Source organism: Scylla paramamosain, chromosome 1 (genome assembly GCF_035594125.1).
Source record: "Scylla paramamosain isolate STU-SP2022 chromosome 1, ASM3559412v1, whole genome shotgun sequence".
Taxonomy (NCBI): Eukaryota; Metazoa; Arthropoda; class Malacostraca; order Decapoda; family Portunidae; genus Scylla; species Scylla paramamosain.
In genome coordinates, this window is record NC_087151.1 from 30,961,021 (window position 1) to 30,986,020 (window position 25,000).

The 25,000-nt window shown below is 44.6% G+C and overlaps 1 protein-coding gene, 1 long non-coding RNA gene and 1 other non-coding gene across 3 annotated transcripts in view; 1 reads left to right on the top strand and 2 right to left on the bottom strand.

Annotated features, from left to right (window-relative positions):
- LOC135103531 (paired mesoderm homeobox protein 2B-like) overlaps positions 1–19,462 on the top strand; it is a 110,148-nt gene extending 90,686 nt beyond the window's left edge. The window contains exon 7 of the mRNA XM_064009939.1: positions 18,072–19,462. Within this exon, the coding sequence (XP_063866009.1) occupies positions 18,072–18,406 (335 nt within the window). The 3' untranslated portion in view covers positions 18,407–19,462. The remainder of the gene's footprint in view (positions 1–18,071) is intronic.
- LOC135103576 (uncharacterized) overlaps positions 1–25,000 on the bottom strand; it is a 48,010-nt gene that overhangs the window by 10,253 nt on the left and 12,757 nt on the right. The window contains exon 2 of the long non-coding RNA XR_010270118.1: positions 22,567–22,670. This is a non-coding gene — a long non-coding RNA (uncharacterized LOC135103576). The remainder of the gene's footprint in view (positions 1–22,566; positions 22,671–25,000) is intronic.
- Trnav-aac (transfer RNA valine (anticodon AAC)) lies at positions 16,949–17,021 on the bottom strand. Its single transcript has one exon. It is a non-coding gene; the product is annotated as a tRNA-Val (tRNA).

Sequence of the window (25,000 nt, forward strand, 5' to 3'; positions counted from 1 at the left end):
AGTATCATAACGCGCCGCCTGTGTGTGTGTGTGTGTGTGTGTGTGTGTGTGTGTGTGTGTGTGTGTGTGTGTGTGTGTGTGTGTGTGTGTGTTTTCGAGCTTTTTCTGATGGCCTTTTCCAGGGATATTCTTATGAACGTAATACATTTCCGCTAATACATGTGTACATTTGACTCCACTTTCCCCTCACAACACCCACAACATAAATAAAAATAAAATAAATAATAAAAAAATAAATAAATAAATAAACAAAATAAACAAATAAAATAAAATAAATAAATAAAAAAAGTAAATAAAAACTTGACAGTCATTTCGATATCAAACTCTCTGTTGGGATCACAAACCCGCACCTCCGTAACGCTGCAGAAGAAAACTGAAGGACAGACATAAGAGGCCATGGGAAGGAAAGAAAGGAAACAAGGATATGGGAGGATATGAGAGTCCGTGAGAACCTGTGAGAAGATAACAGGAGGACGTGGGAAGATGTGGAAATGCGTGGGATCCAGTGGAAGGTATTGAGCGAATGTGTGATGCTGTGGGAGGCTGTGGAGTTGCTGTGGGGAATTGTGGGAGAACGTGAAATACTGTGAGAAGATAAGCGAGTGTGTGGGGAATGCTGTGGAAGGCTGTGGGAAGGATGTGGTGACTGCAGGGATACATGAGAGGATACAAAAAGCTGTGTGAGGTTGTGAAAGGATATAGGATACTGAAGGAGTGTACAGAATGAAATAGGGAGATACAATAAGGATGAAGGAAGATAGAAGAAGCTGTGGGGATGATGTAGGATACCATGTAAGGATGTGGAAGGCTGTGGGATGCTTCAGGAAGGATATGAAAGGATGTGGAAGGCTGTTGAAAGCGCTGGATGGGTGTAGGATACTGTTGGAAACCACAGGGAGGGCGTGAGAATTTGTCGATGGATATGGAAGACTGTAGGATATTGTGCAGGATATTACAAGAGCCTGCCGGAGTTAAAAGGAGGATGCAAAGGCTGTAGGATTCTGCAAGGCTGTGGGAAGATATAGGAAGGTATAGGATAGTGTGGGAGGATGAAGGATAGGGAAGGGTAGTGAGGGCGTGAGTAGGATGGTGTGGAAGACAAAGGGAGGGCGTCCAGCGGGTCGGCGAGGCACCCCAGGGCCCGGCAGGTAATCGAGAGAGCGGCCTGGACCTTCGCGTCACATCCATCCCTCTTAGTGTCGTCTCTGCGTCACCTGCTCCGCCTCCCACCGCCACCCCTCCACTCTCTCTCTCTCTCTCTCTCTCTCTCTCTCTCTCTCTCTCTCTCTGCCTCCGTAGTTCTTAGTTCGCTTCTTCCATGTGTTAGTTTTTTTGTTATTCCTTTTCTTCGTTTTCTTGTTTTCTTGTTCTTTTTTCTTGTTCTTGTTTTTTTACCTTATTTTTTTTTTTCATTTTTTACCTCTCTCCCGTTCATTCACTATTTTTTTCTTTCTTTCTCCTCCTCCTCCTCTTCTTCTTCTTCTTCTTCTTCCTCCTCCTTCACCTCCTTCACCTCCTCCTTCTCCTTCATCTTCTCCTCCTCCTCCTCCTCCTCCTCCTCCTCCTGTTCTTCCTCCTCCTCTTCCGCTATAATCAGCTGAGTAGTGCCTCTCTTCCCCCACTCATCAATAATTGTTATCTATTGACATACAACCTTGCCCTCACCACCGCCACCACCACCACAACCATCACCACCACCACCATCACCACCACCACTGTCATCACTATCACCATCGTCACCATCATCACCACCACTATCATTACTATCACCATCAACACCATCACCACCACCACCACCACCACCATCACCACTATCAACAATTTCATCATTATCATCACCTCCACCACCACCACTACCATCACCGCCATCACAGCCATCACCATTATCATCGCCATAAGCAGAACCATTACCATCATCACCATAACCATCACTATCACTGTCACCACCACCACCGCTGCTTCCAATACCACAGGCAACTGAAACTCTTCCACTACCATAACAACCTACAGTCACTACCCCATCACTACTGTAACTACTACCACCATCACCATCACCATCACCATCATATCTTCATTAATACCTTTACTAGCATTATAATTAATACATTTATAACTACAATTACGACAACTAAAACACCACCACCACCACCACCACCACCACCACCACCACCATCACTCAAATGATTATCTATAATGGACTGCAAATAAGTGAATTGCAAACGATATTGGTAACACACACACACACACACACACACACACACACACACACACACACACACACACAGGAGGGGAGACGTGGTAGTCTGTAAATGAAAAATGGAGCTGATGTAAATATTGAAACGAGCACAGTTGCCACAGATAAATATGCAGAGTGGGTAAATATATGTGTGTGTGTGTGTGTGTGTATTTATCTAGTTGTATTTACCTAGTTGTGGTTTACGGGAGTGGAGTAATCTCATGGTATCCCGTCTCTATATCTATCTAGTTTGGTCTTAAAAGCACTGACAGTTTCGGCATTTATAACGTCTTCACTGAGTTCATTCCATTTGTTCACACTTCTGTGAGGAAAACTATACTTCTTAATGTCTCTTCTACAGTTAACTTTCTTCTTATTATTGTGTGTGTGTGTGTGTGTGTGTGTGTGTGTGTGTGTGTGTGTGTGTGTGTGTGTGTGTGTGTGTGCGTGCGTGATACTCGCGATTAACTGACCATTTGACTGATTGAGTGTGTAAGTAACAAACTGGCTGACTGGTTAACTTAATGAATGACTGACCGATTAATTGACAGACAAACTGATCGACTCCCTGATTTATAAATTGACTGACCACCTTATCGTGTGACAGATGGATTGACAGATTGGCTGACTAGATGGAGTATTATTATTTTACTGAATGGCCGACTTACTGAGAAGATTACCAACTGAATGACTCGACAGCTGACTAACCCACTGACTGACTGACGAACTGATAAACTAAGAGTGACTGAATGATTGATCAACTATTGGGTTATTTAGCTGACCAATTTGTCACCAAACTGACAAAACAAATGACTTCCCGACTGACTCACAAGCCTAACCTAACACAGAGTAAGACAATCCGCGAGTCACGTTCGAAAAAAAAAAAAAGACGAGGAAAGAAAAAAAAATATGAAAGATAACGCCTGAGAAGTGCAACTCTCTATTTTTCCATCTCTCTCTCTCTCTCTCTCTCTCTCTCTCTCTCTCTCTCTCTCTCTCTCTCTCTCTCTCTCTCTCTCTCTCTCACAAAGGCCAGGCTGTACCACTCACTCTCTCTCCTGACACACCCCCGCACACACACACACACACACACACACACACACACACACACACACAGAGAACCTCCAGTCAGAGCTCGCTCCTACGAACTTTAAAATTCCCAAGCTTGGCCAGGGCAGGAAGATAAACGCTGTAGCCTGAACATAAGCCTCTGAACCGCCCTTTTCCGACCAACACTCACGTCCTTCTCTCCTGCTTCCTTCCTCCTCCTCCTCCTCCTCCTCCTCCTCCTCCTCCTCCTCCTCCTCCTCCACCTCCTCCTCTTCCTCCTCTCTTTTCGTCTCTATCCTCTTCCTTCCTCCTCTTTTCTTCTCGTCTCTAGCTCCCTCCTTCCTTCTAAAACTCTTCAAAACTCTTTCTTCCTCTTTTTCTTCCTCCTCCTCCTCCTCCTCCTAGTCGTCGTTCAGTTGTCAGCATCTTCTTCCGTCTTCCATTCCTCCTCCTCCTCCTCCTCCTCCTCCTCCACGTCCTGACACACTGGCCGCTATTTCAAAGGTACAGGAGAATTAGGAAAGTGACCCCTACACTTTGAGTCTTTTTGGAGTCTTCATTTTCATTGGAACTGACAGCGAAAAGATGTGTTAGCAATAGTTGATTTTTTTTTTCGCTTCATTCATATAATTAACAATGAGATGAAAAAATATACGTACGCAGACAGATTCATTACATCAGTCCGTACATACATACATAGATACATACATACATACATACATATATTCATACATACATACATACACGTGGTGACAGGAAGAAATACATACAGGAGTTATAGAAAATACACATGCAAGACACACACACACACACACACACACACACACACACACACACACACACACACACACACACACACACACACACACACACACACACACACACACACACATATGAATCCCATGACAGTCAAAAAGAAAAAAAAAAGCTTCACAGAAATGTTTTCCTTCTTTCAATACTTCTAGTACTCTCTCTCTCTCTCTCTCTCTCTCTCTCTCTCTCTCTCTCTCTCTCTCTCTCTCTCTATCTGAAAACATCAAACAACCCTCCTTCCTTCCATTACTCTTTCTATCCTTCCTTCCTTCACCCTTCCATCACCCTCTTCCATCACCCTATGCATTCTTTCCCTATTCACAACCAAGCAACCAACTACTCCACATACTCCCCTTCCACCACCACCAGCACCACCACCACCACCACCACCACCACCACCACTTCTCCTTCAGCTGGTCCTGGTCGTGGCGGCGTTGTGGCAGTCGTTTCAGAGACGATCCTCTTGACACGAGACAGGAAGGCGTTGGTGTGTCTGGAAAACCAATCTAACAAATGTGCGCGGCCCATGTGTTTCTGGCCGGCCTCTTACACTGACCGCTGACACAATTTATGGAAATGGCTGGACTGGGCCGCTGGTGGTCTCCGTGGCACTCCCTCCTCCTCCTCCTGCCCCTCCTAGTCTGGCGTGAGTTATGGGGGAGAGGGTTTGGAGGGGGCGGTTGGGTTGGGGCGTGTGGTGTTTTTGGGGGGACTAGGTAGGGTGCTCAGCTGGGACCAGACGGGGCAGGGATGATAGGAGAGGAGGAGGAGGAGGAGGATGGGGGAGATAGGAGGATGACGAAAATAGGAGGGTGGTGATGATAGGAGATGCGTAGAAAAAGGAAGAATAAGAGAAAGAGAAGGAGGAGGAGGAAGACAGGAAGATTGAGATGATACAAGTGGAATAAAAGAAAGGTGAAAAACTAAAGGAGAGGAGGGATAGGAAGTAGGAAGGAAAACAAGAACAGGAGAGGGGAATATTAAGGGAAGATGAAGGAAAATGGATTAGTTAATAAAGTGGCGAAAAGAAAGATGAAAATAAAGGAGTGGAGCATAGTGGAGGAGGAGGAGGAGGAGGAGGAGGAGGAGGATAAAAATGTAGCTAGGAGGATAAGTGGACAAAGGGAACAAAAGACGATAGGTGAGAGAAAAAAAAAAAACGAATGAAAGAGGAACTGATACAAAGGAAGATTAGAGACAATGCAGGAAGAGGAGGAGGAGGAGGAGAAGGAGGAGGAAGAGGAGAAGGAGGAGGAGGAGGAGGAGGAGGAGGAGGAGGAGGAGGAGGAGGAGGAGAATGAAGAAGAGAAAAAAGATAATACAAAAGAAGAGAGGGAAAAACAAACATGGAGAAATACGCCACACACAAGGAAAAAAAAAAAAAGAAACACGAAGACGAAAGAAAATAGATAAATAAGACAATAAGCATGCCGATAACAAGAACAAAACAGAAAGAGAGAGAGAGAGAGAGAGAGAGAGAGAGAGAGAGAGAGAGAGAGAGAGAGAGAGAGAGAGAGAGAGAGAGAGCAGAGAGGGGAGTAGGGAGTTGGTATCTCTGGGGAAGGGGAGAGAGAGAGGGAATGCGAGAGGGGCGTGCGTGGGGCGTGACGGGGGAGGAGGAGGAGGAGGAAGAGGGGGGAGAGGCGCGCCCCTGAGGAGTTGAGGGTCACTCCATCCGGCGGGTAAGGAAGACAAAGGGTGGTGATGACCTCTCACGGGGTGCCAGGCTGTGTCCTCGCTAAATTATGGACCAGGGCACCGGCAGAAGAAGGAGGAGGAGGAGGAGGAGCAGGAGGAGGAGGAGGAAGAGGAGGAGGAAGAGGAGGAGGGAGAAATGTTTTGAGGATAGGATGTTACTCAATGAGGTTTAGCAAAATGGAAACGTTTTTAAATAATACTAGTTGTTTCGTTATGGTTTTGTTAGTGGTAGTGGTGGTGATGGTGTTGCAGTGTTGTGGGGTGTGATGGGGTGTCGTGTGGTGAGGGTTGTGGCGTGGTGTGGTGTGGTGTGGTGCATTTTTTTCTTTTGTGGTATTTTGTGTGCATGATGGTTCGATGGGAATGTGTGTGGTGTGTTGTGGTGTTGTGGTGTGGTGTAGTGTTCTGTGGTGTGGTGTAGTGTTTTGTAGTGTGTTGCAATGGCGTTTATTTTATTTTATTTATTTATTTATTTATTTATTTATTTATTTATTCATTTATTTATTTTTTGTGTGTGTAGTGGTGTTGTTTGACATGGCGTATCGTGGTGGCGGTGTACCGTAGTGTGGTGTGATGATGATGATGTGTGATAGATGAGTTTAGGTAATGATGACTGCTGGTGATGATGATGATGACGACGATGGTGGTGATGGTGTAGGTGATGGTGACTGGTGATACCTCCTTCAGTGTTGATAAGGGTGGTGATAAGCGTTCCTCAAAATAACACCCAACACATCTTACGTAACCTAACCTGATCTCACGTAACCTACCTAACCAAACCAAACTTAACCTAACCTGATCTCACGTAACCTACCTAACCAAACCAAACCAAACTTAACCTAACCTGATTTCACCTAACCTACTTAACCAGACCAAACCAAACTTAACCTAACCTGATTTCACCTAACCTACTTAACCAAACCAAACCAAACTTAACCTAACCTCATTTCACCTAACCTATTCTCATCTCATCTCATCTCATCTCATCTCACCTAACCTAATCTATTCTTATCTCATCTAACCTTACCTTAAGCTGACTTAACCTAACGTAACATAACATAACCAGATCTAACTTAACCTGATCAAACCTTCCCTAACCTAACCTAACCTAACCTAACCTAACATCCTCACCTAAGTGTTATTAGCTAAACAAAATACAAACAGGACATCCTAGTAAAGTAATAATCACACACCATTGCTACTAAAACACAAAGGCACACAAAAGAAGAACAAACGCCAGCAGACATCTTGGCCCTTAGGAAGTTGTTCCTGATAGCCAACCACAAAGAAGCGTGAAATTTAATACGATTTTTTTTTTCCTTCGCTTCATTATGCTCAGGAGATGAAAAGGATGTGACGCGATGGCGGCGGTGATATGATGAAAAATAATGGTGGGGATAGTGTTGGTGGTGGTGGTGGTGGTGGTGGTGGTAGTGGTGGTATAGTTGATAAATATTTATGGTCTCCTCCTTTGTTCGACGCAATACAAGAGAGGCACAAACACACACACACACACACACACACACACACACACACACACACACACACACACACACACACACACACACACACACACACACACACAGTCTCCAAGCAGGTGCATCAGCCATCACATTAACAAGATCACACACACAGCTACACTAATTCTCTCTCTCTCTCTCTCTCTCTCTCTCTCTCTCTCTCTCTCTCTCTCACACACACACACACACACACACACACACACACACACACACACACACACACACACACACTTTCGTCAATGAACTGAGTATCTTGAGAGCTTCCCTTCCTCCTCCTCCTCCTCCTCCTCCTCCTCCTCCTCCTCCTCCTCCTCCTCCTCCTCCCCTTACAATTATGGCGGATAACTGTTTCATTATTCAGGAGCAGGTTGTTATCTAATTACCGTTCGTGTCCACACACCTTCCACGATTTCTGGAATTCACAACTTCAGGGGAACCGGAACCTGGAATCTTGGAATCAGGTTTAGTGTCGAGACTGACAGACGGTATAAGACAGCACTGGATGAAAGGGGGAGGATGAGAAGGGGGCGTGGGGATGGGAGGGGAGTGTTTGGGAGTAGTGGGGAGGTGAGGAACTGCTTAGCTTTGCGGGTGTGAAATGTGAGCGAGAGAGGCTGGGTGGTGAGTGGAGCGGTGGAGTGGTGGAGAGGGAGGGGGGAGTGGATGAGGGTTGGATGTAGTGGAGGGGAACGGGAAGAGATTGGATGTGTGGCTGGGATTGGGCGTGTAGTGTGGGGGGCTTGCAAGGAATGTGTTGATGGATTGGAGTGATTGGTGAAGAGTAAAGAGGCAAGGAGTGGAGGAGTGAAGTGTGGAGTGTTGGGGGGGGTGAAGGTAAGACTGGAGGTGGAGGAGGAGGAGGAGGAGGAGGAGGAGGAAAAGGAAGTTCGGTGAGGGGAGGGACGTGACAGGACGACAAAGCTACTCATAAATTATACGAAAAAAAAAAAAAAACGAGAAGAAAAGACCTTAAAAAAAAAAAAAAAAAAACACACATCCCAGCCTCCCCTCCCCCTTTCCGCTAACTCGCTGGACATAACGAAGCTGTGGCAGTGTGGCTGTGGGCTGTGTGGGCGTCACCTGCAGTCTAGACAGTGCCGCCGCGCATCCACACCCACCCACGGCCGCGGCAGGAGGAAGCAAGGAGAGGGTGTGAGGGGGACGGGGGGCGGGTAGAGGCGGGTACACCACTTCATTAATACCCCTGGCAGACTCCCCGGCTTACTGCTCAAAATTCAAACTTAGCCCGACGCGGAGGAGGAGGAGGAGGAGGAGGAGGAGGAGTCTTCGCCTAATTAGCGATGGCGTCCACTCTTCATTAAAGAATTCCCTACCGCCCTCGTATGTGCAGCCCAGGCTTAATTTGAGACCAGGGAGGACAGGGCGGAGGCTGCTGCTGAGGAGGGGCCGAGGGGCTGGGCGGCTGGGGGGCTGGAGAGGCCTGTGGCATACTTGTGAGGGCTGGAGAGGGAGGAAGGGAGGAAGGGAGGGAGGGAGGAAAGGAGAGAAGTGTGTAGAGAAAGAGAAGGAAGGCGAAGAAGAGGAGGAGAGGGGGAAGGGACGTCAGTAGGAGTAGAAGGAAGAGGGGAAGGATACGGGGATGAGACGAAGGGTGAGGAAGGGAGGAGTGAGGAGAGAAAGAGATGTAGAAATGATAAGAGGATGAAGAGGATGCAAGGGGGAGGGAAAGGATAAATGTGCAGATTATGAAGAGGAGAAGAGAATGATTTGAGGAACAGAAAATGAAGAAAAGACTAAGATGGAGAGACAGAAAAACAGAAAAAAAACTATATGAAGAACAAGAACTGCAAGGAAATATTAACATTATGATGGGGACCGGCTTAATTGTCTTCTTTCTCCTCATTCTCCTTCTCTTTCTCTTTCTCTTCACTATCCCATGTCACTATCCTATCTGCTATCTACAGTCTTGTCCATCATTTCAGATTAACTACTACACCTTACTTAGAATGAGTAGGTATAGATCTTTAGGCCCTAACAAGGTTGTTTCATTATACTAAGCAATAATTACAAGCAGAAATACAGAAGTGACATAAGTAATCTATATAATTATATATTTATTCCTACTGTATACCTGCTGTGTTTGAAATAATAATAATAATAATAATGATAATAATAATAATAATAATAATAATAATAATAATAATAATAATAATAACAAAAATAATAATAATAATAACAATAATAATAATAATGATAATAATAATAATAATAATAATAATAATAATAATAATAATAATAATAATAATAATAATAATAATAATAATAATAATAACAACCTTCGTTTCCTTTACTACACACTTCCAGAGAGAGAGAGAGAGAGAGAGAGAGAGAGAGAGAGAGAGAGAGAGAGAGAGAGAGAGAGAGAGAGAGAGAGAGATTCTAATTTAGCGTGTATGGAACAATTATACGGCGAATAACATGAGAAGGGAATTATCTCTCTCTCTCTCTCTCTCTCTCTCTCTCTCTCTCTTGATCGTTCTTATTCTTGTTTTATTTTTGTTACTTGTTTACTTTTACTTTCTTCTTCTTCTCCTTATTTTCTTTTGCTTTTCTTCTTTTCTTTTTCTTTTTCTTCTTCCTTTTTTTCTTGCACAAAAGTTACCTTCTTCCTTACTTTTCCATCTCTCTCTCTCTCTCTCTCTCTCTCTCTCTCTCTCTCTCTCTCTCTCTCTGCTCTTACCACCCACCCACACACATACCCACCCACACACACCCACACACACACCCACACACCAACCATCCAGCCAGTCTCCCACCCAGTCAGCCAGCCAGCCAGCCAGCCAGCCAGCCAGCCAGCCAGAATCAGCCCCGGTCACTCAGTTCGTTACGGCGCGGGTAAGGGGCCGTAACACAGATTAGATTCTGCGAAAACCAATAAAGTCTTTGTGATTGCCTATAAGGAGCGCGCGAGGAAACAATCAACCCTCGGGGAAGACGCTCGAATGCTGCGGAGGTTACGTGGATGCGTCTCCGTAACTCTCTCTCCCTCCCTTTCCCTCCTGACTCCTTTCCTCCTTGCCTCCTTTCCCTCGTTCTTAGCTGAGTCCATCGTTTTCCCGGCCAGTTACTCCCTCGCATCTCCATCGCTCCAGCGGGCAGACGGCGCCATCACTTCACCTAAATTTCTCCTTATCCAAGCATATCCGCGGCTGTAAGTGGGTTACGCCGCGCCGCCCAAGTCGAGGCCCGGGGAAACGGACGCCCCTGATTGTCTCGTTGGACCAGTAATCGAGCACCTGATTGGTTCTCCGGCCGGACATTAAGACAAAATGGCGGCAGCGAACGGTGGTGGCGGCGAGGAAGACACAAGACGGCGGAGGGAGGGCCAAGATTTTTTTTTGTCTTTTTTTTTTTTTGTGCCCGGTTTTCGAATGGGGGGATGGTGGTGGTAGTGGTGGTGGTGGTGTTTCTCGATCCTCCTCTCATTTTCGGAGGGAATGGAGGCAAACTTGATCTGGCGTGAGAAAAAGAGAAGGAAGAAAGAAAGGATGGAAGGAAGGAACGATAGAAGAAAGGAGGGATGAGAGGATGGAAGGATGGAAGGAAGGAACAAGTGAGGTGCTGTAGAACAATTATCATGGGACGTACAGCCTTGTCTTGCCTCCTCCTCCTCCTCCTCCTCCTAAGCCCCCACCAAGGAGAGGATTATGTCGGCTTGTTATATATTAATGGTCGACGCAGGCCACTTGGAAGCCCTGAGTAGCAGCGCCTCGACGCCCCTGCTGGAGAAGGAGGAGGAGGAAGAGGAGGAGGAGGAGGAGGAGGAGGAGGAGGAGGAGGAGGAGGAGGAGGAGGAGGAGGAGGAGGAGGACGGAAGATGAAGAAAAAGAAAAAGAAAAAGAAGAAAAAGAAAAAGAAAAGAAGAAGAAGAAGAAGAAGAAGAAGAAGAAGAAGAAGAAGAAGAAGAAGAAGAAGAAGAAGAAGGAAGAACATGATATTCAACTTCCACATAAAGTGTTCTAATTGTTCTTCACAACTCTGATACCCACTCTTCCTCTTCCTCCTCCTCCTCCTCCTCCTCCTCCTTTTCCTCCTCCTCCTCCTTTACTATCCTCCACCTCGCACTACAGATAAGACAGCATAGTTAGTCACAGACACACAAACAACCTCGTAACGGACAACAAATCTGCTACTGTTTGTTCTTCCTCTCTGTTCCTTTGTGCTGCTCTCGCCCTCGTTCTTTCCCTCCTCCATTTATTTATTTTTTTTATTTTACCTTTTTCTCTTTTTTTCTTCTCGATCTCGTTTTCATTTAATCTCTCTCTCTCTCTCTCTCTCTCTCTCTCTCTCTCTCTCTCTCTCTCTCTCTCTCTCTCTCTCTCTCTCTCTCTCTCTCTCTCTCTCTCTCTCTCTCACAACACCTCAATATATCAGCGTGTGAACTCATAACACAGAGAGAGCTGGTCTGTTTCTACTCTCTCTCTCTCTCTCTCTCTCTCTCTCTCTCTCTCTCTCTCTCTCTCTCTCTCTCTCTCTTCGACCCTTGCCTGTCCACTGTCATCTTGTAATGCAGCACACACACACACACACACACACACACACACACACACACACACACACACACACACACACACAAACAGACACCACCAGTAGTAGTTGGGTGCAAGGTTATTCTCTATCTATTGGTACCTTCCTCTCTCTCTCTCTCTCTCTCTCTCTCTCTCTCTCTCTCTCTCTCTCTCTCTCTCTCTCTCTCTCTCTCTCTCTCTCTCTCTCTCTCTCTCTCTCTCTCTCTCTCTGTTCAGAACACCCGCCGTCAGGAAAGGACCACACTGAGGGAGAGGAGGAGGAGGAGGAGGAGGAGGAGGAGGAGGAGGAGGAGGAGGAGGAGGAAAAATATGATGACGAAGAGAGGGGAATACAGGGAAGGAGGAGGGATAAAGAAGGGGAGGGAATGAGGAAGGAGGAGAAGAGGAGAGGAGGATAGGAAGGAGGAGAGGAGGGAAGGAGACAAGAGAAAGAATAAATAGAAGAGGATTTGAGAGAATTGGGAATAGAGAAGAAAATGAAAAAGGAAGAGATAAGAAATAGAATAAGTGAGAGAAAAGGTGAGATAAAGGGAATAAAGACGAGATAATGAAGGGAAAGGAGTAAGAGAAGAGAACGATAGAAAGAAAGGGGGAGGGAGAGAAGTGAATGAGGAAACGTAAGAAAGGGAGATAGAAGAGGAATGAAGAAAGGAAGGGATGGATGGACGAAGGAGAGAGAGAGAGAGAGAGAGAGAGAGAGAGAGAGAGAGAGAGAGAGAGAGAGAGAGAGAGAGAGAGAGAGAGAGAGATAATAAAGAATTATAAAGAGAGAAGAGAGAGATATGAAGAGGAGACAGAAATAGAGAGAGATAAGTGAGGAATGAAGATAACAATGAAAAAAACAAAAATAGGAAGGAGTGAGCGAGAAAAGAAAGAGAATAGGAGGAACAAATCAAGAAATGAGGAAAAATGAAGAACGAAAAGGAGGAAACAGAACAAAGAGAAACAGAGAGAAACAGAAAGAGAACGGTGAAAGGGAGGAATAGAGAGAGAGAAAGAGAAAGAGAAGGGGGATGGAGGGAGAGATGAGGGTGAGGAAGGGAGTGAAGGGAGGGAAGGGAGAGGAAGGGAGTAAAGGAAGAGAAGGGAGTGAAGGGAGAGGAAGGGAGAGAAGGGAGATGTGTGTTTGTGTTTCATCGAGAGTCGCTAGCCTCGACCACCATCGATCTACCAGAGACACACGCCCGGAGGAGCCTTGCCTGGCGCCGCGTCACACCTCCGTCCAGCCCCTCCCCTCCCCTGCCATCCCCAGCCACCCCAGCCTCCAGCCCCTCCCCTCCCATCCCACCTTCCTTCCTTGCTCCAAAGTCGTCCTCCTGTTCTCTCTCTCTCTCTCTCTCTCTCTCTCTCTCTCTCTCTCTCTCTCTCTCTCTCTCTCGTTCTTTTTCTCTTCTTGTTTTCTGCCTTCGTCTTTTTTTTAACGAAGTTCTTTCCTTCCTCTCCCTTTCCTGTCTTTCTCTTTACTTGCACACATCCTTCCTTCTCTCTCTCTCTCTCTCTCTCTCTCTCTCTCTCTCTCTCTCTCTCTCTCTCTCTCTCTCTCTCTCTCTCTCTCTCTCTCTCCTTTCATTTAATTTCTTATTTGGTTTCTGCCTGTTTCTATCTCTTTACTTGGCTTTCACATTTAATTCATTCACTCATGCTTAATTATGAAATGAACAATCTTTGTCTGTCTGTGTCTTTGTCTATCAGTCTGTATTTCTTTTCTTCTTTTCTGTTTGTTCATTTTTCTCTCTCTCTCTCTCTCTCTCTCTCTCTCTCTCTCTCTCTCTCTCTCTCTCTCTCTCTCTCTCTCTCTCTCTCTCTCTCTCTGTCTTAACATTCTTAACACTCTTCCAAACTCTCTTTAGTAAACACGCCCCGTCATTATTATTACTTACACACCCAATAAACCCCACACTAAAACACACACACACACACACACACACACACACACACACACACACACACACCCGGAGTCCTTCACCCTCGCTGGCCAAAGTTGTTCAAAGGGAATACAACGCCCTTTGATCCTCGGCGACAAAGTTGGTCAAAACGCCGTGACTGATCAGCCTTACAAAACGTGGAAGAACAACCTCTGTTGACTTTGGAACTTTCGGACACGGACGCTGCCAGGGGAGGAGCGGGAGAGGGAGAGGCAGAGGGAGAGGGAGAGGGAGAGAGGGAGAGGGAAAGAGGATGAGGGATGGAGGCGGTGGAGGAAAGGAGAATGGGAAGGAGAGGGTATTGAAGGTAGGGTAGGAAAACAGAGAGGGGAGGAAGAGGAAGGGAGAGAAAAGAAGAGGGGTGCTTAGTAGTGGATGTGGTGGAGGGAAGGGTGGAAGAAGAGGGGGTGGTTGGTAGCGGAGGTGGTGGAGGGATGGAGGGTGGAAACTAGAGGGTATTGAAGAGAGGGAAGGGGAAGAGAGAGGGGAACAAGAGGGTAAGTAATGGAGAAGGTGGAGGTGGTGGAGGGAAGGAGGGTGGGAAGGAAAGGGTACTGGAGGGAGGAGGAGGGTAGGTAGTGGAGGTAGTGGAGGGAAGGAGAGTGGAAAGGAGAAGGCAATGAAGGAAGGAGGGGAAGGGGAAGAGAGAAAGTGAGGTGTGTATTCCTGTGGTTCTTAAAATGTCGTAATATCACATTTTTTTTCTTATGCTTTCGTAGTTTCCCTGTTGAGTTTTTTGTCTGTCTCTCTGTGCGTCTCTTTGTCTCTTGCTGCCTGTCTTTTTGTCGGTCAGTCTGTCTGTCTGTCTCTCTCGTACTTTCAATCACAATATCTCACTGGTTATTTTACGAGTCTCTCTCTCTCTCTCTCTCTCTCTCTCTCTCTCTCTCTCTCTCTCTCTCTCTCTCTCTCTCTCTCTCTCTCTCTCTCTCTCTCTCTCTCTCTCTCTCTCTCTCTCTCTCTCTCTCTCTCTCTCTCTCTCTCTCTCTCCTTCCCCCCGTCCCCTCCCCTTCCACCACGTCTATACCTGTTGGTCTGAATAACTTTATCGCTGGGTATGCTGACGAGAGATAGTAAAAAGCAGGAAAAGATTCAACCAAAATTCAGCAATTCCCACGTGAGGCAAGGCGAGATTTTAGAAGAAGAACTCTGAAGGTTTAATCCATTCACTGCTGTACATATTCTTTCCCATAACCACTTACAACTTTCTAAGGAATATTTTTTTTTCTCGCAATTAGTTTTGTTGAAAAGAAAAAAAAAAAAAAACAATCCCCTTTTCTTCATTTGTGTGTCTTCGTGCAAGTTATCTTTTTAAACATTGCCCTGAAAGTCAACAGAAATTAATGACCATAGCGGGAAAAAGGCTAAGGAAAATGCTCTTGTAATGTTAATGTGCTTCGGTCCATAAGGAGGCGCTAGATTAAGATTCCCAAGATTGGAGGTGAATGAAAACGATAAAAAGGCGGCACATTCAGACACAGAGGGTTGATATGAGCGTGTGATGTAAGAGGACACGATACAGCTTAGCGTTGAGTGAAGCGCTTCGTTTTTTAACACTTTGATTTGAGTTAAAGTGAAATTAATTGACGTCTCGCGTGCACTGAGTAAAGTTAATGATGATGATGATGATGATGATGATACTGTTACTACTACTACTACTACTACTACTACTACTACTACTACTACTACTACTACTACTACTACTACTACTACTACAACTAACAATAATCTAATTCCTTTCCTCTTTTCTTCTTTTTCTTTTCTTTTCTTCTCTTCACTTTCCTTTCATTTTCCTTGTTTTATTAGTTTTTTCCCCTCTACTTCCTCCTCCTCTTCCTCGTCCTCCTCCCTCTCCTCCTTTTTACTCTCATTCTCGTCTCCCAAAAAGAACAAATAAATATAGTCCGCTTGATTGGGGTTGTCGGGCGTACCAAGATGGCGGCGTTCGGGCGTCATGGCGGGCCGACTCTTTTCTTTATTGTGAATTTATGGCGGCGAGCGTGTCGTCGTAAAATAAAAAATAAAAGTGAATTCATCAACAAAAGTGGCAGAGTGCTCAAGGTCCCTCCCCCCTCTCCCTCTCCCCCCTCTCTCTCTCTCTCTCTCTCTCTCTCTCTCTCTCTCTCTCTCTCTCTCTCTCTCTCTCTCTCTCTCTCTCTCTCTCTCTTGTTCACGCGAGTATGTGTGTATGTTTTGAAATTTATCTTTGAAATTATACGTACGTGCGACATGTCCAATTGTGTGTGTGTGTGTGTGTGTGTGTGTGTGTGTGTGTGTGTGAATCCATGACAGAACCCATTACGAGATGACATCAGAGGAAAAAAAAATCAAAGTGTTTATTTGTATGTATGTAAAAATATTTTCCTGTCTGTCTGTCTGTCTCTCTGTCTGTCAGTTTGTCTGTCTGTCTGTCTATCTGTCTGTCTGTATGTATGGATGGATGGATGGATGGGTTGAGGGAAGACAAAATATACAGAAATAGAATGAAAAAAGCGCAGAAAGTTACTTGACTAATGGCTATGACCGCACCATTACATTACAACGCCCATAGTCACTCCAGCCGCCGGTCGGGAAGGGAGCATCACGAGGACCACCAAGCAGGAACGGAACATTAGAACCATAACCAGGCGGCCTCACAGCACCCACACAATGATGCTTCGGGCCGCCCACCGCCATCCACGCTGCACTCAACGATGCCTGTAACTCAATTGATACACAAATGAACTCTGATCGGCGTTCAGTGCCACTCATTCATCACGTCCTCGGCAGACCCACAACGCCAAGCAGCACCACACTCACGTTCACTCAGGTTCACTCACGCTCATTCACAGGATTTGTACCGTTGAGGGAGAAGAGTGAATGAGCTGAATCTTTCTCCCTATAGTCGTTACTGTAGAGGGATAAGGAAGAAAGTGGAAGTGAAAATAACTAAGTGTGCCCTGGAGTGTGTTTCGCTCAAGATTTCTTTTGATTCAAGCAACTAAATTGGTCAACTTTTTGGTGGATCTCTTAGGATATTCTTATTTGAGACCGGCACATTAAGCGTCTCTCTCTCTCTCTCTCTCTCTCACGCACACATTTACTGTATCCTTAATCAGACTCAACACGCAAAAAAGTAAATAAATAAAATAAATAAATAAAAAGACGTAAAATACTTGTGCTCACCAGGGCTCGAACCTGGGACCTTCTGTGTGTTAGACAGATGTGATAACCACTACACCATGAGCACCGCTGATAATACGAGGCAGATTACGTTAAGATATTGACATCACCTTCAAAGCAATGACGATACTAGTGTGTGTGTGTGTGTGTGTGTGTGTGTGTGTGTGTGTGTGTGTGTGTGTGTGTGCTCAGTGTTAATTTTCTCATACTTGCAGATGCTCAACTTTCAGGAGCACTCTCAGCTCGCTCGGGGAGTCATATTGTGCAATGCGAGTATAAAAGAAAATAAGAGCGCGAGTGACGGGAAGTTAAGCTTGGTGTAATTTGTCACAAGATAAAGCGTAGTAATCTTGTGTAATACCTGCAGGCCCCGATCATGGTGCTGGGCCACGCTGATGAATACCCCACATTTATTACTGCTCACTACAACAAAATAACTCTCCATTTTGAACACACAGACACCGGTGCGCCAATACGTCAAATGAAAACAGTGCTTCGTCAGTGAATAACAAATATCCTAGTAATTATTTTGTTGCTTCATGTATGCATAAAAAAAAAAAGAGAGAGGAGAAAGAATTGGACTTTTACAACAATAAATTGACAATGAAAGGGAATCTCGCGTCTTTTCTATTATTCAGTGTCTTGATGCACGAGTATGTCTTGCGTGCCTCGTCGCGGGGCAGAAACACCGTGAAATGTTATTTTAATGTTAAAATATACTGTACACGAATGTAAGATTGTGAGGGAATTGAAATCAAATATATTGTTTTATATCTATCTATTTATCTATCTATATATCTATTTATCTGTGTCTGTCGATATGTCTGCCTGTGTGTTTATCTATCTACCTATCTATCTGTCTATCCATCTATCTATCTATCTATCTGTCTCTCTATCTATCTGTTTGCAAGGCAAGAGTTTAGGGCAAAATGCTGTACTGTCCTGCAGTGTTGCAGCAGACTCTACGGCAGTGCTAGGCGAGGTGACCAAGTGGCAGGTGGACAGGTAGTGTGTGTGTGTGTGTGTGTGTGTGTGTGTGTGTGTGTGTGTGTGTGTGTGTGTGTGTGTGTGTGTGTGTGTTTGCGTCTGTGTGTACTAATGAGTGTCTCCTCTACAGTGGGCAAGCTGGAGTCGTCACCCAAGTGGTCGTCCGCGGCCCCGGCGGCGTCAGCTCCCGGGGGAGGCAGCGGGGCAGGCGGTGCCGGGGGCTGCAGCTCCCCGCTCACAGCACTGGAGCGCCCCTCGTCCTGCCCCTCACCCGTCCCCCTCACCACCCTCACCGCCCACTCCGCCCACTCCCTGAACCACGGCGGCAACGTAGGCGTGCACACCAACATGGGCGGGATGCAGCAGGGCCACCCGCCGCCACCCTTCTCCCTCCTCAACCACACCGTCAACAATTACATGCTGCCGGACCCCGCCAAGAGCAACCTCATCTCGCAGCTCTTCTAACTACCTCCCGCCACCCTCGGCCCCGAGCCCTGGCCCCGTTCCCGCCCCCGCCCCGTCCCCGTCCCCACACCGCCGCCAACGTGGGGCCGACACCTGACAGCCTTGCGGCAGCTGACACGCCCAGGACTGTCAGCTCCGACCTGCCACACCGCCCCGCCCCTGGCCGCCCCCTGCCGCCCTTCCCTATACCACCCTGACTAGTGGTGGCCACGTGTGTGTGTGTGTGTGTGTGTGTGTGTGTGTGTGTGTGTGTGTGTGTGTGTGTGTGTGTGTGTGTGTGTGTGTGCCAAGGGGGGGTCGAGGGGGCGTTCCTGATCACCCGGTTGTCGCAATGGACGGGGTGCCTGACCTTACCTGTGGGGGCACGTGACACGAGGGGGGGTGGCGCGCCCAGGCTGAGGCGTGCGTCCTTCTGTACATACACTAACTCCTCTGCGTGTTACCCGTGTACATGACTAAGGTGCACATGTACTCCGTGTAATATGCGTGTTTCAGCCAGCTTGTCCCTGGTCTGTGGCTCCCTCAGGCGTGGCGCTAGTGGACCTGTGCACGCTGACGGAGGAGGAGAAGGAGGAGGGGCGAAAGAACTCCTCCAGGTGCGAAAGAAAAGAAGACACTCAACTTACTCCTCTTGAACCTCCGTGTTACCGCCTCTCCTGACGCACCTCGGCCACGTCACCTCTCCTGCTCCTACAGTGAACCAGAAACAGAAAGTGAAACTAACTGAAAATGGAGATACCTGCCAAGGAAGACAGCTTAGAGTGACGACTTGAATGTGACTCGAACACGAACTGAACTCGACACAAGTGATCCAAATGACCCAGAAAACAAGGTCACGTGAGCCTCGGTAAGAGTGAAAGAGGCAAGTACTGCTGATGACTGAAGTGTGGGAAGAGTGGTGAACCTCAGCATATCCCTGTGTTGGACCATGGACCCATCCACCCACACAGACACACACACACACACACACACACCAGAGAGAGAGAGAGAGAGAGAGAGAGAGAGAGAGAGAGAGAGAGAGAGAGAGAGAGAGAGAGAGAGAGAGAGAGAGAGAGATTGTATGAGCAGCAAGAACAGTGATAGACGTATATAGAATAACACCACCACCAACACCACAACCACCACCACCACTTCATCACTTCACCGCTAACACCTCTAAGAATCAGATCCAACCTCTCCCCATCACGTATCCAAAACCTTGAATAACTGCAGGAAAGGAGGAGTAGGATTAAACAGGATAGGAGACGGGGGACGTTGGCAAAGGAGGGAGGATAAGGAAGGAGGAAGGAGGAGTAAGGAAAAGCGAGAAAAGGAAGGAAAAGGAAATTTAGTTAGCAGAGGGTCCAGACCACCAGCCACAGACGTACATAATTTTCTGAGCTTCTTGTACATAGACTTTTGAGAAGGAAGGAAGGAAGGAGGGAGGGAGAGGAGGAAGAAGAAGAAAAAAAATAAGTAATACGATTTTCACTTATTGCACATTAAATCAGACCGGAAGCCAAGGAACAGAGGAAGAAATCTCACGCCAGCTCAAGACTTCTGCTGCCTGTCTTTTACTAGCATCTTATTGTTTACTTTTAGCTTATATATAATTCTTTAACAGGTCTTTCACTTTCTCTCTCTCTCTCTCTCTCTCTCTCTCTCTCTCTCTCTCTCTCTCTCTCTCTCTCTCTCTCTCTCTCTCTCTTTATTTGCTTTGTATATAAGAAAACCTGGTCGTGATTCATTCCTGTTCTTTGGCTTTTGTTTATCCGTTATAGTGTATTTCCCTTTAGAGAGAGAGAGAGAGAGAGAGAGAGAGAGAGAGAGAGAGAGAGAGAGAGAGAGAGAGAGAGAGAGAGAGAGAGAGAGAGAGAGAGAGAGAGAGAGAGAGAGAGAGAGAGAGAGAGAGAGAGAGAGAGAGAGTAAACATAAGGTTCCATATCAAGGTAACCGCGAACTGTAGCCTGCGTAATTAAGTCACCATTGTCATTACCGTCGTCACTGTCATCGTCATCATTGTCATCATCATCATCGTCGTTGTCATCCTCGTCTGTGTTGGTCATTTGTATACTGAGAACACACAGTACTTAATATTCGGTCTCTCTCTGGTGACGTACGTGTGTATGCACGAGCATGTAGCTTCTGGTAGTCAGTTTCCACCCATCTGTTTATCCATTGTTTGTTTGTTTTGCATATTTCAATTCTTATGTTGTGTTTTCTAATGTACATAGTGTGTGTGCGTGCGTGTGTGTGTGTGTGTGTGTGTGTGTGTGTGTGTGTGTGTGTGTGTGTGTGTGTGTGTGTGTGTGTGTGTGTGTGTGTGAGTGTGAGAGGCATAAAAGATAGTCATTACATATATATAACAAACAAAAAAATAAAAAAAAATGTTATAAGAATGATAATGCCGTGCTGACGATGTTGCCTTGTTCATCTCTACAGCATTACAGCATCTACAGCACAACCCCAACCTGATCAACAGCAACCAATAAAAAAAACAAACAAAAAACAAAAACAAAAAACACCCTAAACGACACCCCAGCCCGCACCTAAGACACCCAAACACCTTCACCCACCCATCCACCCATCTACCCATCCACCCTTCCACCCACCCCATAAGAAGAGCCACCCTTCATACATATACATAATTATACACATATGAATCTTCCTTTCAACCTTCCGTTTTTAATTCACGATCTTGCCAGTAATGTAAACTAAATGAATTACGTAAATGTATAAATAAAATATGTAGTGGGACTGTAGCGAGCGTGACTGATAATAGGCTTTTGTTCTGCCCCTAGACAGAGGACGCGGCAGGGGGGAACAGGTGGTGACAAGGGGAAGGGGAAGGGAAAAGAGGGGAAGGGGTAGCAAAGGGTCTATGTTAAGGGTACAGGGCGGAACAGGGGTCATGTAAAACTTCAGAAAAAAAAAAGTTCTCTTCTTGCGTGTCTCGTCCAGGGAAGTATGAAATTTAGTTCTTCTTTTCAGGTCATTAGTAAAAGAAGTGTTCAATCTCCCCTTGAAAGTGAAGTCAGTACATGGAGATTCTTAAGTCCATATTCTGCAACACTTCCGCATCGTATCTCCACTACTTTCAAAAGGCTCTAGTTAAAATTACACGGGTTTTTAAGGGTGCATTTAGGGTTGCAGTGACAGATGAACAAGATTTCTGCATTATTACCAGAAGAAACACTGCTGAGAACCCGGCTAATCATCTCTGTGGTCTTTGAAAATAGATGTGGTGAGAGAGCGAAGAGTTTCAGAATACGGGTCTTTCTTTTATGTGAGATTTCAAATATAAACTGATCTTGACTAAGCTGTTTGATTCCACATTACATTAACTCCACCACTTAAAAAAAAAAAAAAAATAATAACTACAGTATACAAGAAGGGGAAGAAAGTGTGATCTACGGCCACCACTGTTCCTGAAGGGTATAAACTCCTCTCGGCATGGTAATGTGGATGCACAGTGCGGAAGTTAATAGCTAATGCGGTAACCTTGAAACTTGCCTGGCGCTTTCAAGGGTAGCAGCAGTCAATCAGTCCCCTGCTCCGTTTTATCCACTATTTTTAAAGAGAGTGAATGAGAAAAATATATCCATGGACGATTTGCGTGAGTCGAGGACTGGGAGGCGCTTTGTTTACTGTCTTCATGGGAAGGGGACGGGACGGGGATGGAATTAAGGGAAGGGGGGTGAAGGGGAGAGGGAAGGGAAGGTAAGGCGTCAGTTCGCGGCCCTCTGTGTTGTTTCTTCTGCTGTATAGCGTATTTCAGATTATTCCCCAGGCTTCTATGTGAGTGGCGTTAAGTGTACACTAACTACTGCTGCTGCTGCTGTTGTTACTGACGGCGGATATAAAAAAAAAATTAAACATAAACCTTCTGTAATAAAAGTAAAAACAGGATCCAAGTTAGCTTTCATTTCCCTAACCTATGTATGTATGTATGTATGTATGTATGTATGTATGTATGTATGTATGTATGTACTGCGTCCCTAATTGTTGAGAAGAATGTGGGGAGAACAGGATGGCGACACAAGCCTCAGAGGACGTCACTTGACACATACCACTCTATAGACGTCACTAAATACATCACAAGCCTCCATGGACGTCGCTTATACACACACATCAACAACAAGTGAAGTAGTTCTCATCAGGCTAATGAGGAAAACACGTACCTGACGGAGACGCGCTGCACAGGTAAAAGGGAAGCAGAAGGTGAGACAGTGGGGTCTGTGGAAGGTGCTGTAATGCTTCCCACGCAATGATCTGCACGGTGTACCTGGTAAAGACGAGAAATATCTTAGAGGCATCACAAAGGGAGTGTATTCAAGATGGATATAATATGAAGGATAGAACACAAGTAGAGCACCTGCAAGTTTCGAGGCATATTCCAAGCGAGAAGCACACAGGCCATGTCATACACAAAACTGCACTTTGAACTGAAACTTAACCCTTCCACTGCAATGTGACACCTTCCCATAATAATCAAACAATCTGTGACACATTTTCTAATTCTACAGCCACCTCGAAACATTGCACTGCCAAGAAATTGCAAAATCTATTATTCCTTTATATATATATATATATATATATATATATATATATATATATATATATATATATATATATATATATATATATATATATATATATATATATATATATATATATATATATATGTATGTATATATATACATATATATATATATATATATATATATATATATATATATATATATATATATATATATATATATATATATATATGTATATATATATATATATATATATATATATATATATATATATATATATATATATATATATATATATATATATATATATATATATATATATATATATATATATATATATATATATATATATATATATATATATATATATATATATATATATATATATATATATATATATATATATATATATATATATTCTTTCTTGTAGACGCTCATAAAGATTTCATACATTGCTTTTAGTGCTGTGAATTGTTGCATGTCGCTTCATAACAGTACACATTTAAACGATTTCACACTATTTCCTCTAAGTAGACAAACTAAACTATCTTTCACTTCAAGGCCGAGGAATGTATGGCCAAAATTAGACAATGATTATACAACCAACAATCAAATTTCCTTCAATGCATAATAAAAAAAAAGTCATGCAATCATTCAATCATTTACTCGTTCACTCATTCATTCATTCAATCAATCAATCAGTCAATCAGTCAATCAATCAAGCAAACAATTTTTCAGTGCCTATCGAAAGGGGCCCCACAAAAGATTGCACGCACGCACACAGTAACAGCAACTCGGATAACAAAATCTTTTGGAGACGAAAACAAAACTGAAAGACACCATATCTAATGAAAAGAGAAAAAGGAAAACAGAAAAATCAAACCGTCCAACAAATAATGATAAGAGACAAGAAAACAAAGGGAACCGAATAAAGAAGAGCAACATGTACACGTAGAAAAGGGAATAAAGAAACAAAGATAAAGGACATAAACTACTCTATATAAAGCGAGAACAGAAGATATAGTAATGGATGGAAAGTGGAAGGGTGCTAATAGAATGAGGGGAGAGGGAAAGGTGATAAAAATGGGTACCAGAGAGAGAGAGAGAGAGAGAGAGAGAGAGAGAGAGAGAGAGAGAGAGAGAGAGAGAGAGAGAGAGAGAGAGAGAGAGAGAGAGAGAGAGAGAGATACATAACCAAGAGAGTGAGTGATGAATAGCTGCGTGGAAAATGAAGAATGAAGGAAAATATTGATACATATATTGAGTGACGGACAAATATGTAACAGACAAACACTAAAGGGGAAGGATGCAAATTTATACGTATTCTTTTTTCATTACTCTCTCTCTCTCTCTCTCTCTCTCTCTCTCTCTCTCTCTCTCTCTCTCTCTCTCTCTCTCTCTCTCTCTCTCTCTCTCTCTTTTAGTTACCAACGTTTTATTTTCTTTATTTCCTCTCTTCCATTTTATTATTTTCAGTTTTACTTTAATATTATTTTTTTCTATAGTCAACGCCTACACTGCTTTTCTTTTCGTCCCCGTTTTCTTCAACAATTTTATTATTTACACACTTTTAATTTATTTCAATTTCTGTATTCAATTCCACCTCTTCGTTCTTTCGTCCTTTACCTTTCCTAATTCTACTATTTGTATTTTCTTTTCTCCCATCCTTCATTCTTCCATCTTTTCCTCCCTCCTCTAGCTTCCCTCCTCCTTCCTCCTTCCCTCTCTGGCGTCGCAAAATGAAAACATTAAGTCAAGAAGAAGGATAAAAGTCAAATATTTATCCTTTCCGAGGGTTGTTTCAGGTGAAGGAGAGTTGGTACCACTGTTGTCAATTCTATCCGGACTGGTAACACTGTCCCACTTTCACTACCATCACTACTACCACCATCACAATCTCTACTTCCTCTTCCATAACGCAACTAAAAATATATAACTCAGTAAAATTAAAAAAAAATGAATAGTGCAAAAAAGACTTGGCAATACTGATTCAAGTGTAACGTGTAAGTTCGGAGAGCAGAGATGGTAACACTGAAATCTATGGTATGGGAGAGGGAGGCACTGTTTGAAGTAC